The sequence below is a fragment of the Labeo rohita genome, chromosome 20 (assembly GCF_022985175.1).
Source record: "Labeo rohita strain BAU-BD-2019 chromosome 20, IGBB_LRoh.1.0, whole genome shotgun sequence".
Classification (NCBI taxonomy): domain Eukaryota; kingdom Metazoa; phylum Chordata; class Actinopteri; order Cypriniformes; family Cyprinidae; genus Labeo; species Labeo rohita.
Window position 1 is genome coordinate 21,394,485 of NC_066888.1, and position 12,171 is coordinate 21,406,655.

Here is a 12,171-nt window from a genome sequence, read left to right on the forward strand (position 1 = left end):
TAAATAAATATTAAAATAAATTAAAATATTGTTGTTGTTATATTATTCATTTTATTTATAACTATTATAATGAAAAGTACAGTTATTTTAATTTAATTAAATACTTTTTTTTATTATTTAATTAAATTATTTTTAAAGGTAAATAACAGGGTTGTTGTTGATATATTTATATATTATTCATTTTATTCATTATACTTCTTATAATGAAAGGTACAGTATTTTAAATAAAAAGAATTGTTTATTATTTAATTAAGTTGTAATTAAAGGTTATAATAATAATAATAATAATAATAATAATAACAACAACAACAGCAACAAAAATAACAACATTTTAATTATACAAAATAATAGCTTTTTATTCATTTAGATTCATTTCACAACATGTTGTTGTTATAATGTTCAATTTATTTATTATAATTATTTTAATGAAAATTGCAGCATTTTAATAAAAAATATTATTAATTTAAATTATTATTAAAGGTAAATAATATAGCTGTTGTTATATTATTCATTTTATTTATAACTATTATAATGAAAAGTACAGTTATTTTAATTTAATTAAATACTTTTTTTATTATTTAATTAAATTATTTTTAAAGGTAAATAACAGGGTTGTTGTTGATATATTTATATATTATTCATTTTATTCATTATACTTCTTATAATGAAAGGTACAGTATTTTAAATAAAAAGAATTGTTTATTATTTAATTAAGTTGTAATTAAAGGTTATAATAATAATAATAATAATAATAATAATAATAACAACAACAACAACAACAAAAATAACATTTTAATTATACAAAATAATAGCTTTTTATTCATTTAGATTCATTTCACAACATGTTGTTGTTATAATGTTCAATTTATTTATTATAATTATTTTAATGAAAATTGCAGCATTTTAATAAAAAATATTATTAATTTAAATTATTATTAAAGGTAAATAATATAGCTGTTGTTATATTATATACAGTACAGTATTTTAATAAAAAAAATATTTAATATTAAAAAAATATTTTTAAATTTAAATAATAATACATTTTATTTTTACATTTTACATTTAAAATATAATTTTTCATATCAAGATTCAATTTGTACGATTAAAATTGTAAACTTTTTTATTACAATTACTATAATTAATAGTACACTATTTTAATTACAAATGTGTTATTCATTATTATTATAAAATTATCATTACAGTTAAATAATAATAATAATATCCCAAAAATAAAGAAAAAAATTACACTGCTTTATGAAATATGAAAACGAGAAATATGAAACAAATAGTTCAACAAAAATGTAGTGTTTGTATAGAAAAGCAAACCAGGCATTTAAGTCATTGTTCACAAAAAAAGATCAATTTTCATCTGTCGTTAACAGTAAATTTGACTGTTCAAAGAGGTTTGAGAACTAGTGAAGTCTCCAACGCTCCTATTACCTCACACTGGTAAATGTGACTGGAAAAATCTTAATTATGAAGATGAACATTATTTTGTGCTGTTTTTGCTGGTTCAGACAGACTGATATTACACACAACTAAATAAATTAGAGGATCATGGGACATCATACCGTGCCAGGTTCATGCAGGGATCACTGAGGGTCGCCGAAGAGTTGAAGTATTCACAGGCTGCAGCCAGAACCAGCTCCACGCTGCGGCTATACGACACACGGGCGTGAGCTTTACCACGGAACGAAACGCTGACCGGAGTGTCCTCTGACACGGCGCTGCAGTGCATCAGCTGCCCTGCCAGACGGACGTTTTCCTCTCGTCCCGAACATAGCAAACTCTCCACAAACACCTGCATGGACGAGCGACAGAGATTGGCAGAAAAAGAGAGAGAAAGAGATCAGTGCCGTGTAGCGGAGACCCATGGGAAGAGCACGTTCAGGTGTGGCAATTAATCACCTGTCTTTAGTCAATTGCCGGCGAGACAGAATCACTGCAGAAGAAATATCAAAAACTGCTCTTTCAATGACAACACAATCTCACGAGCATCTCTGAGCAACAGCTGTGCTGTTCTGGGTAATTTCAGCGTTGCCGTCAGCTACATTTAGGCAGAGTAAGACATCAGCGTTTTGTGCACTTAGGCCTATTTGTGTATTCGTCAAACTGAACCAAAGTTCCCTCATTAAAACATCATAAAATCCAAAGAATAAGCATTAATAAATAATAGATCTAATTCTCTTTTGATTCCTGCTGTTCTTCACACAAAACACACTATCCATTTTTTGTTTTATGATGATGTCTAAAAAGCTCATCTTTATACTTAAATGATGTTATTTGTCACTGCTATAGGGTACAACTAGGGTTCCTGAGGTAAAATACCACTCTTTTTTTACATTTAATGATTTATAATTTATTGATGAGCACCAAATCCTCAGTGGAGAAAATGAAAAGACTTTTTACTTTAGGAAGCAGACGCTTACGCTCAATAACAGAGAATATAACGATATAACATCAAATAAATTAAAAAAAAAAAAAAAACTATAAAGGCAGTAAGCCCTTAAAGAGCCCCATTATGGATTTTTGAAAATTGCCTTTCATGCAGTGTGTAACAAAGTGAATGAAAACATCCTGCAAACCTTTAAATCTGAAAGTGCACCTTGTATAAAGTTACTGTCTCTCAAAAGAAAATGAGTCATTTTTAAAACGAATCCCAAGCTGTTTCATGTTGATGTCAACTTGAAACATTAGCATATTGCCCGCCCACTTTTTACACGCACAGACCTGGTAAAACTTGCACCGACCGACCATCTGGTCAGTCTGCCAATTCGGAGCCGGTCCGTTTTAACGTCACATTACGGCAACTAATAATGAATTTATTGAGGCTTTCGTGCAGAAATCAAAACAAACGAGCGCAACAGCACTCACAGAAAGTTATAGGTGCATAGTGCGGTGGGGGGAAAAAAATTCTAATATATGATTTCGGTAAGCAACATCGCACAAAGTTTCCCCGTATATCAACACGACTGCAATGTAAGACTCATTTTATACAATAGTAGTTCAATCACAAACGATCACAAATGCAGTTGTAAACGATCCCAGCTGAGAAAGAGGTGTCTTATCTAGCGAAACGATTGGTTATTTTCATTTAAGAAAATACGATTTAAATACTTTTTAATCTCAAACGCTCGTCTTGTCTTTACTCTTCCTGAACTCTGTGTATTGTGACTCAAGACAGTTAGGGTATGTCAAAAAACTCCAATCGTATTTTCTCCCTCAACTTCAAAAATCATCCTACATCGCTGCAGAAGTACCGACCCAGTCTTTGCAAAGTGAACATGCAAAGAAGATCAAACACCCTTAACAAAAAAGGCAAAACAGCGATGTAGGACGATTTTGAAGTTGAGGGAGAACATGAGATGGGAGTTTTTCGACATACCCTAACTGTCATGAACCGGAACAAAAACAGTCCAGGCAGAGTAAGACAAGGCGAGCATTTGGCATTAAAAAGTATATAAATTGTATTATTTTTATTTAAATAACCGATCGTTAAGCTAGGTAAAACCCTTCTTTCTCGGCTGGGATCGTTTACAACTGCATTTGGGATCGTTTGAAGCCGCATTTTAACTGCATTTTAGAAAAAGTTCAAAATCGGGGCACCATATGCTGAATGCTGAAATGTTTTCCTCACGAAACTTTGCGAATGAAGAAAGAAAGATATGACCGTCTTGGATGACAAGGGGGATAGATACAATATTGACTGTTTTTGCTAAATTGTATTGACTAAAGTAGTTCCAAGCAAAGCCACAGCAGAACTGTTGTGTGTCTCCACGTAACACATCTGTGTTTGTTACTTAATGAATTCATGTTTTTGAATTAAAGAGTCAATGATTCAGTAACCCATTCATAAAAGACAGTTACTTGCCTCATTTCTGAATAAATCAGCAGTTTGAACGAATCGTTTGAATGAATGACTAAATAACTTACTCATTTAAACAGTCATTTGCCGCCACCTACTGGTGGTTTGGTTTCCTATTTGTGACTTGGAACCACAAAACCAGTTAGAAGGGTCAGGTTTTTTTAACTGATAAAAAAGCTAAATAAATAAATAAATAAATAAATAAATAAATAAGCTTTCCACTGATGTTTGGTTTGTTAGGATAGGACAATATTTGGCTGAGATACAACTATTTGAAAATCTGGAATCTGAGGGTGCAAAAATCTAAATATTGAGAAAAATCGCCTTTAAAGTTGTCCAAATGAAGTTTTTTGCCATGCATATTACTAATCAAAAATTAAGTTGAGATATATTTACTGTAGGAAATTTACAAAATATCTTTACTTAATATCCTAATGATTTTTGGCATAAGAAAAAAATCGATAATTTTGACCCATACAATGTATTTTTGGCTATTGCTAAAGACTGGTTTTGTTGTCCAGGGTCACATCTAAAAATATCACTGCATTTTTTCCCATCATTTCTTATTTGTCTGTTTAAAAATATTTACAACATTAATCTCATAAAATTATTTATAGGGCTGGCAAATGATTAATCACGATTAATCGCATACACACATATATTTGCCTAATATATGTGTGTATACTGTGTGTAATTATTATGTATATATAAATACAAGCACTTTCATGTATATATTTAAGAAATAATTACAAGTATATGTATTTATTATAATTTTTATAGAATTTATATTATATATAAATAAAAATATTTTGTACATAACATATTTCTCTTAAATATATACATTAAATTGTGTGTATTTATATATACAGAATAATTACACACACATATATTAGGCAAACTCAAACTTTTATTCTGTATGCGATTAATCACGATTAATTGTTTGCCAGCCCTAATTATTTATGCATTTGAAATTTTGCGGTGTAAATGCATTTATGGCACCTCAGCTTCATCAAATATATTAAATGTAAATACATCTAATGTCACTTCAGATGCAGCTTCTGTTTCCACTGAAGTGGAAAGATGGAGATTGTTGATACTGATTTAATTTGAACGGTAACATCTCTACAGTTTCTTATTATATAAAGATTATTGATAATGATTTAACTTGAACGGTAACAACTCTACAGTTTCTTATTATTCTAACTTAAGTAACTGATACAAAGAATCTGATGTGAAAGATGACACATTTAATAAGGTAAGAAGAAAAAAAATGCTGTTTCTAAACAGTGGGAAAACACATCTGTTTTGTTATATACAGCAACTTTATATAACAGTTGCTGTTAATTGTTATTTCCACCTGCTATTGCAGTCACAGAGCACTTTATTTTGAAAGTTGTTTAAGTGAGAGAACATTTTGTAACTGTTGTTTGGGGGAATTGCAATATATAATACGTTATTTTATTATGTAAACAATTTTTCCGCATTGAAAAAAGTATATAGATTTTAGTTTGTATATGCTGTCAATTATAGTTCTTGGAAAGAAAATTAGAACCGGCAATTAATTACAAAAACAAATTTACAAAAACAAAGGAAATCAGAATCAGCCAAGAATTTGCAACCAGTGCATCTCTTAAAACAACATACTGTGACACAAAAACAGCACTATTTATAAAATTATAGTGGATTCGGGGAGTCTGCAATGACATTCGCTGTAAGAAATACTGAGTGATACAAATGGTGAAACAATTATAGTTCCGATACCACTAGAATTTCACACTCTTAGCCAAGTTGTAAGAAATTCAAACAATAAATATCGTTTGTGGCTCTTTGTGTCACAACAGATCAGTGTATTTATTGCCTTATTAGATAAATGACACGTGAACTGATCGTCTTTTCTTCTTTACTTAAAGCACAAAAAAAAAAATGACATAAAAAATTCACATGTATGAACATCAGAACGTATTTTATTTCAACCGTGGAATATCTAAGTCCACCAAAGTTAATCTACTCTCCCGTCTGATTTTTTCGTCGGACAGAATGGTGGATTCGGCGTTATGATTGGTCAGATTGCCTGTCAATCAAGCTGTTTGCGAAACGGTCAATTAATTAAACAATCAAATTAAAGTCAGCTAAACAAAGTAGAATAACTGAGGGCAGATATTAAGACGTTGCTGAGAGAACTCAAAAATCAACTGTTCTTATCTCCCCCCCACCGTGTGTTTATGCGTGTGCTGCAAAACCTGAATGTCATTAACCGTGGCCCTTGGAGTTTCATATGGTCTTTAGAAATATAATCTGCAAGTGCTTTAATCTGTCTGCATTAGAGAATCCAATATCCGCAGTGCACATTGCACCTATAACCATAACACGGTTAACTCCCAACACCGCACAAATGAAATATCCGCCCCTGCTCGGTCTGCGAGCCAATGAGCCATTCCTAATGCACACCCACAGAAGTGAGGCAGAGTTTAGAGCTGGTTGCTGAGGTTTGTGTAAGTTCATTAGCTGTTTAGCTATCGGAGAGATTTCAAAGCAACTCTGCTGCACTCTATCAAATGGACCCAGACGCAGAGGGGAAATGGTGAGAATGTCAATTCCATAAAACTACATCCAAGTTCTTTCATTTTCCTCACAGAACTTTCAATTTACTGTTCGTCTGGGATCGTCTTTCAGTAGCTTGGAGAAAAATACAGGAGACCGTACTGACAGGAACTGGGTAAGAGCAATTCCAACTCAGTAGAGGTTGAAGGATAATTCTCTTTTGTCATTGCTGTTACGGTTTTTTTCTTTTTAGTTGAGGGGGTAAGCAGCGCAGAGTTGAGGATGAACTCCTGACGGCGAGTGCAGCGCGGCTATTCTGCTCTTGATTGCGATGAAGAAATCGATAGTGATGGGAACGCAGCCTCGTTAGAGAATGCAGCTAAATTACAGAGCAAACAGACAAAGCCAACCGTCGACATCAGACTAATGCGCAGCCTGAGACTCTTTCACACACACATACGGATATACAGACGTACGCTAACACAGCTGAAACCAGGGTGGGCAACAAAAGAAGGTAATGAGAAGATAGATAATGTTAGAGCTGAGGCAGAATGAAACGGTTAGGAAAGTAGAGTGGAAATATCACAGGAACTCAAACGCTTTAGCAAGGAGCATAACGTATAGCATAGTACAGCTTACAACAGTAAGATTAAATATAAAAATATTATATTCAATTATATTATATGTGTAGTACCTGATGGCAAGTTTCTGGCTCTAGACAGGTGTAAACATTCTGCTGCATGTCCAGGAGATCTTGAAGTAAACTTCTCCACACTGTCTCACTCACAGGAGGGTTTCTGAGCAAACAACAGACAGTGAGACAGGTGCACACAAGAGCTGTGGGAATTGCTAAGGTGGCTGTGTGTGTGTGTGTGTGAGAGTGTGTCATACTTGCGTCCTGTGTGACGGGTGAGTCGGACCATGAGTTGGTGAGCCTCCTCTTTGCTGTTCTGACTGTTCCTCACGAACGAGATGGGCTTCTGGAGACCGTGTTTCTCCAATACTTCAGCAACACTGGAGAGAAAGAAAATAGTCTGATTTAAATAACAGTTCTTAAACTGTAAAAACTGGCTTACACTGTACTTCTGAAACCCTATAAACCAATGGCATAAGAATATACATTTCTCTCACTGTACACTAAACTTTTAAAAGAAGTGTCTTCTGCTCACCAAGATTGCATTTAATCAAAAATACAGAAAAAAAGCAACAAAATGTTGTTACAAATGCAAAGAACTGTTTTAGATTTTAATATATTTAGGGCACGAGCACCGGTGGTGCAAGGACCCTATTGGAATTGCTCAGTTTCTTCTTCTTTGAAATGAATCTCAATTTTGAGGGCCTAAACATAGTCAAAAACTCTTTGCACACATGCCAAAAGTGGTGAAAATGTACATCTGATATGGGTTTTAGAAGTGCATGTGGCAAAATGGCTTGATAGCGCCACCTATAACATTTCAACAGTGTGCCCCTCAAGATATGTTTTACATACATGTACAAAATTCAGTAGACACATGTAACACACCAGTACTTACAAAAAAAGTCCCCGGTGTGACGTCCGAAACCCAACAGGAAGTCTCTTTTTTTAAATTTTCTCAGCAAGTTTTATGCCGTTTTTGGCATTCCAGGCATTGTATTTAAACAAACTCCTCCGAGAGATTTTTTCAGATCAACACCAAATTTGGTCAGTGTAATCTAAAGCCCTTTGTGATGTTAAATTGTAAAGATCCTGAGTTTTCGTTGAAGGGCGTGTCCATGGCGGCCTGACAAGTTTTGATGTTTCGCCATGAAACAGGAAGTTGTAATAATTCAGGCATACAGTGTACAGTCTGCACCAAAATTCACATTTCCTTTCCTGAACACATGCCCATAAGCATATTCAGTTATAGTCACAGCACCACCTGCTGGCAACAGGAAGTGACGTTTTACGCTGTAACAAACTCCTACTAGAGATATAATGACAACAACATTATATTTGGTCAGTCTAATCTAAAGGATTTTGCGATGTTAAATTGCGAAGATATTGAGTTTGGTTAAAGGGCGTGTCCGTGGTGCCCTGACAAAATTAAATGTTTTGCCATTTTGTTAAGTTGTTGTAACTCAGCCGCACAATGTCCGATCTGCCCCAAACTTCTCGTTTGATAAGAGTCCTGGCCTAAACACATCTAAAGGCCAATATTACGTTATAATCATAGCGCCATCTGCTGGCAACAGGAAATGACTTGTTTTACACTAACATAAACATGCAATGTCCAAACTACACCAAACTTCATATGTTTGATAAAAGTCCTGGTCTGATGACATCTACATACCAATTTTCAGATATAGTCAGAGTGCCACCAGCTTAAAGCAGGAAGTTTGGCACATATAATTGACTCTGACATATTCCTCCTATATTTACCACTTTAAATGCATACTGCTCACCATTTTCTGTTTTCCTAAAGCCACAAGGTGGCGGTGAGCCCGGGTGCGAGGGCCCTTTCAACGCTGCTTGCAGCTTTAATTTTAAACGTATTTTATTCCTGTGATGGCAAAGCTGAATTTTCAGCAGTCATTACTCCAGTCTTCAGTGTCACATGATCCTTCATAAATCATTCTAATATGCTGATTTGGTACTCAGGAAACATTTATTATTCTTATCAATGTTGACAACAGCTCTATCGTGACAACTCTCTGAAGATTTTAGCATGATAATGGATATGACAATGTTAATGTGTTTGGTCTCAGTGGAATAGATTTGCTACACTGCTGAATTGCTGTTGGTTACTGCTGTTGTTGTACATTATTGATGCTGCTGCTACTAAGCAAGTACAGAAACCTGCTGTTACCACTACACACGCCAATATGCTGCTAAGTATTTAAGACATACTGCTGCAGCACAAGAAGCATATATAATAACCCATAGCAGATCTATACAGGTGGAGCTGGGGAGGTGGAGGGCTTCAGAGGAAATATCATCAGTTTGCAGCTTCAAAGGGCTCTAAACGATCCCAGCCCGAGGAAGAAGGGTCTTATCTAGCAAAACGATCAGTTAGTTTCTAAAAACATTTACAATTTATATACTTTTTAACCTCAAACGCTCATCTTGTCTAGCTCTGCGTGAACTCTGTGTATTCCGGTTCATGACATTTATGGTATGTTGAAAAACTCCCATCTCATTTTCTCCAACTTCAAAATCGTCCTACATCGCTGTTTTACCGTTTTTTTTTTTGTTTTTTTTTTAAGGGTGTTTAACCCTCCTTGCGTGTTCACTTTGTAAACACTGGATCACGTATTTCTGCAGCGATGTAGGAAAATTTTTAAGTTGGAGGAGAAAATGAGATGGGAGTTTTTCAACATACCTTAACTGTATTGACCCAGAATATACAGAGCTCCCGCAGAGCTAAACAAGACGAACATTTAAGGTTAAAAAGTACATACAACTGAAGAATGACATGCCATGGGGTAAGTAAACAGTCTGTAAATTTTTGTTCTGGAAGTGAACCTCTTTAATACGTTGTGACTACTACTGCAGAATTTTACTGGACACTACCAAGTGGCATAATTTTGCAGTAAAATAGCATGATTGGATGCATAACCTTCAATATACACAAAATAAATACTATCCTAAAATAGGATGTGCATTTAACATCACAATAGACCTGTGACCTATTTTTGATTTTCGACCCACCAGTTAAAAACCTCTGTGGCAAAGTACATCAGAAGCCATGCCTAACCTCAGCTATATGCTAACAGCTGCTCAGAGGAGATGAGAACAGACAGAGGTGTCTGAATGAACCTCAGTGAGCTGAACTGGTGCTATGTCTGGCTGAGATGCCCTCAATAAATGAGGATGTACCTTCCCTTGGGAGCATCTAGCACAGATGTTTTCTGTTTCCTTCCTTTCTTCCTGTCTCACACTCCTTCCCTCATGTCTCTTTCTTTCTCTCTCCAATCTGCTGGGGACAGATTTGTTTTTTTGTTTTTTTTTCCTCTTTCACTTACATATTTTTGTGCTTCCCTTTCTCTCTTCCCTCTCTTTTTAACTTCTCTCTCCATCTGTCTGTGGCTTTTTAAGTCTTTTCCAGTAATCATGACCTGCTAAAACGCCTGCTTAAACATCCAAAATGTTTGACCTTGTAATTTGATTTTTTTACTTTTACATTACTAGTGCAGTGACTACTGTTAAAAATATTAATGTTGATATTTTCTTATAATGTCAGCATGCTGTCAAACACTTTCTTTGTATATAAACACATATTAGGCATTGCACAGTTAAATACACACACACTCTTAAAAATAAAGGTGCTTCATGATGCCATAGATAAACCTTTTTTGTCTAAATGGTTCCATAAAGAACAAAAAAAAAACTTGTGTCAAAATGCCCTCTTTCCATACATCCTTATAAACACAGCAATTTACGTCTTAAGTGAAAGTACACAACTGAGAAAGAAAACACACGTATAACAGTATATTGGATCTGGGCAGCTCTTAAAGTGACAGCAGTCTAATATTCCTGCTGTCTGTCATTCATGTTAATCAAACAGCAAAAGAGAGACAATTTCTCACTGCTCTTGATCAAATCACTTTTGTAAATTTAATAAGAAGAAATATATATTTAATTTACACACTGAAGAATATGCAGTGTTTTTATACTTTTGATTATTTTATACAATATATGTAGCATTTCTTATTTATTTCTTAAATTTTTGTTGTTGTTTTTTTGTCCCATTGCTTGTAATTAGTTTATTTTTCTTATTTAATTACTGAATATTTATTTAGCTTGAGTTTTTTTAATTAGGCTAATATTAGTTTTTTGTGATATTGACATTGGTGACAAGAATGATTAAATTTCTATGATTTCAAAAATGTTGTGTGTGTGTGTGTATGTATATATATATATATATATATATATATATATATATACACACATATACACATACATACATATACATATATATACACACACACACATACACATATACATATATATATATATATAGCTACCGTTAAATAAAATTACTCATATCACATATACACATTTACACTGACACACACACATGTATATTATAATATGTGTGTGATAAAACGTATGCAATATTTACAGTGAAATACTCAAGAGTAATGTGTTAATGTCCAATGTATATGAATAAAACTATTAACTAAAATATTAGCTTCTAAAGCCACATTTTGTAATGTGAAAATTAGAGAACATTAGAGAATGTCTACACTGATTTCTTTCAAAACAGCAAAGAAAATCCGGTTTTGATATTTTCCCCCTTTATCATTCAAACAGAGAGCAGAGAGCAAGAGGGATAAAAGAAAACACTGGCAAAGACACAATTCAGATACAAAGAGGGGAAAGGGTAAATCTTGAGAGACTGAGAAAAACGAGTGATAAGTTAGAGAGCAAACAAGAGAAAAAGAGTGAAATTAAGGCTGCAGCGACTGCGGCCCTCCCAGGCCAGTCATAAATATCTGAGAGAGAGACTTTCATCATCCTTTCCACCGACAGAATCCTAATGGATCTAAAGGAATGTGTCTCTACGGAGCCATTACAGGCTGATCACGTCACCTGAGCAGAGATTGACACACAAGCAAAGACAAGAAAAAACAGAAATACATGCAAACAAGGTGCAGCATACATCACACATATAAACATGCTTTGTTCAGACAGGCAGAACTCAATTTGTTTGGTTTGTCTCATTCAAATTGGTTTTGTTTTTTTGTAGTCTGCACAAAAAAATAAATAATTAAGTGCAATGTTTATAAATCTGATCCTGGAAATC

The 12,171-nt window shown here is 34.0% G+C and overlaps 1 protein-coding gene across 1 annotated transcript in view; it reads right to left on the reverse strand.

The window, feature by feature from the left end:
• The window catches only part of nbas (NBAS subunit of NRZ tethering complex), a 218,895-nt gene that overhangs the window by 143,678 nt on the left and 63,046 nt on the right, over positions 1–12,171 (reverse strand). Inside the window, 3 exon segments of the mRNA XM_051138331.1 lie at positions 1,572–1,801; positions 7,101–7,203; positions 7,298–7,420. Coding sequence (XP_050994288.1) covers positions 1,572–1,801; positions 7,101–7,203; positions 7,298–7,420 — 456 coding nt within the window.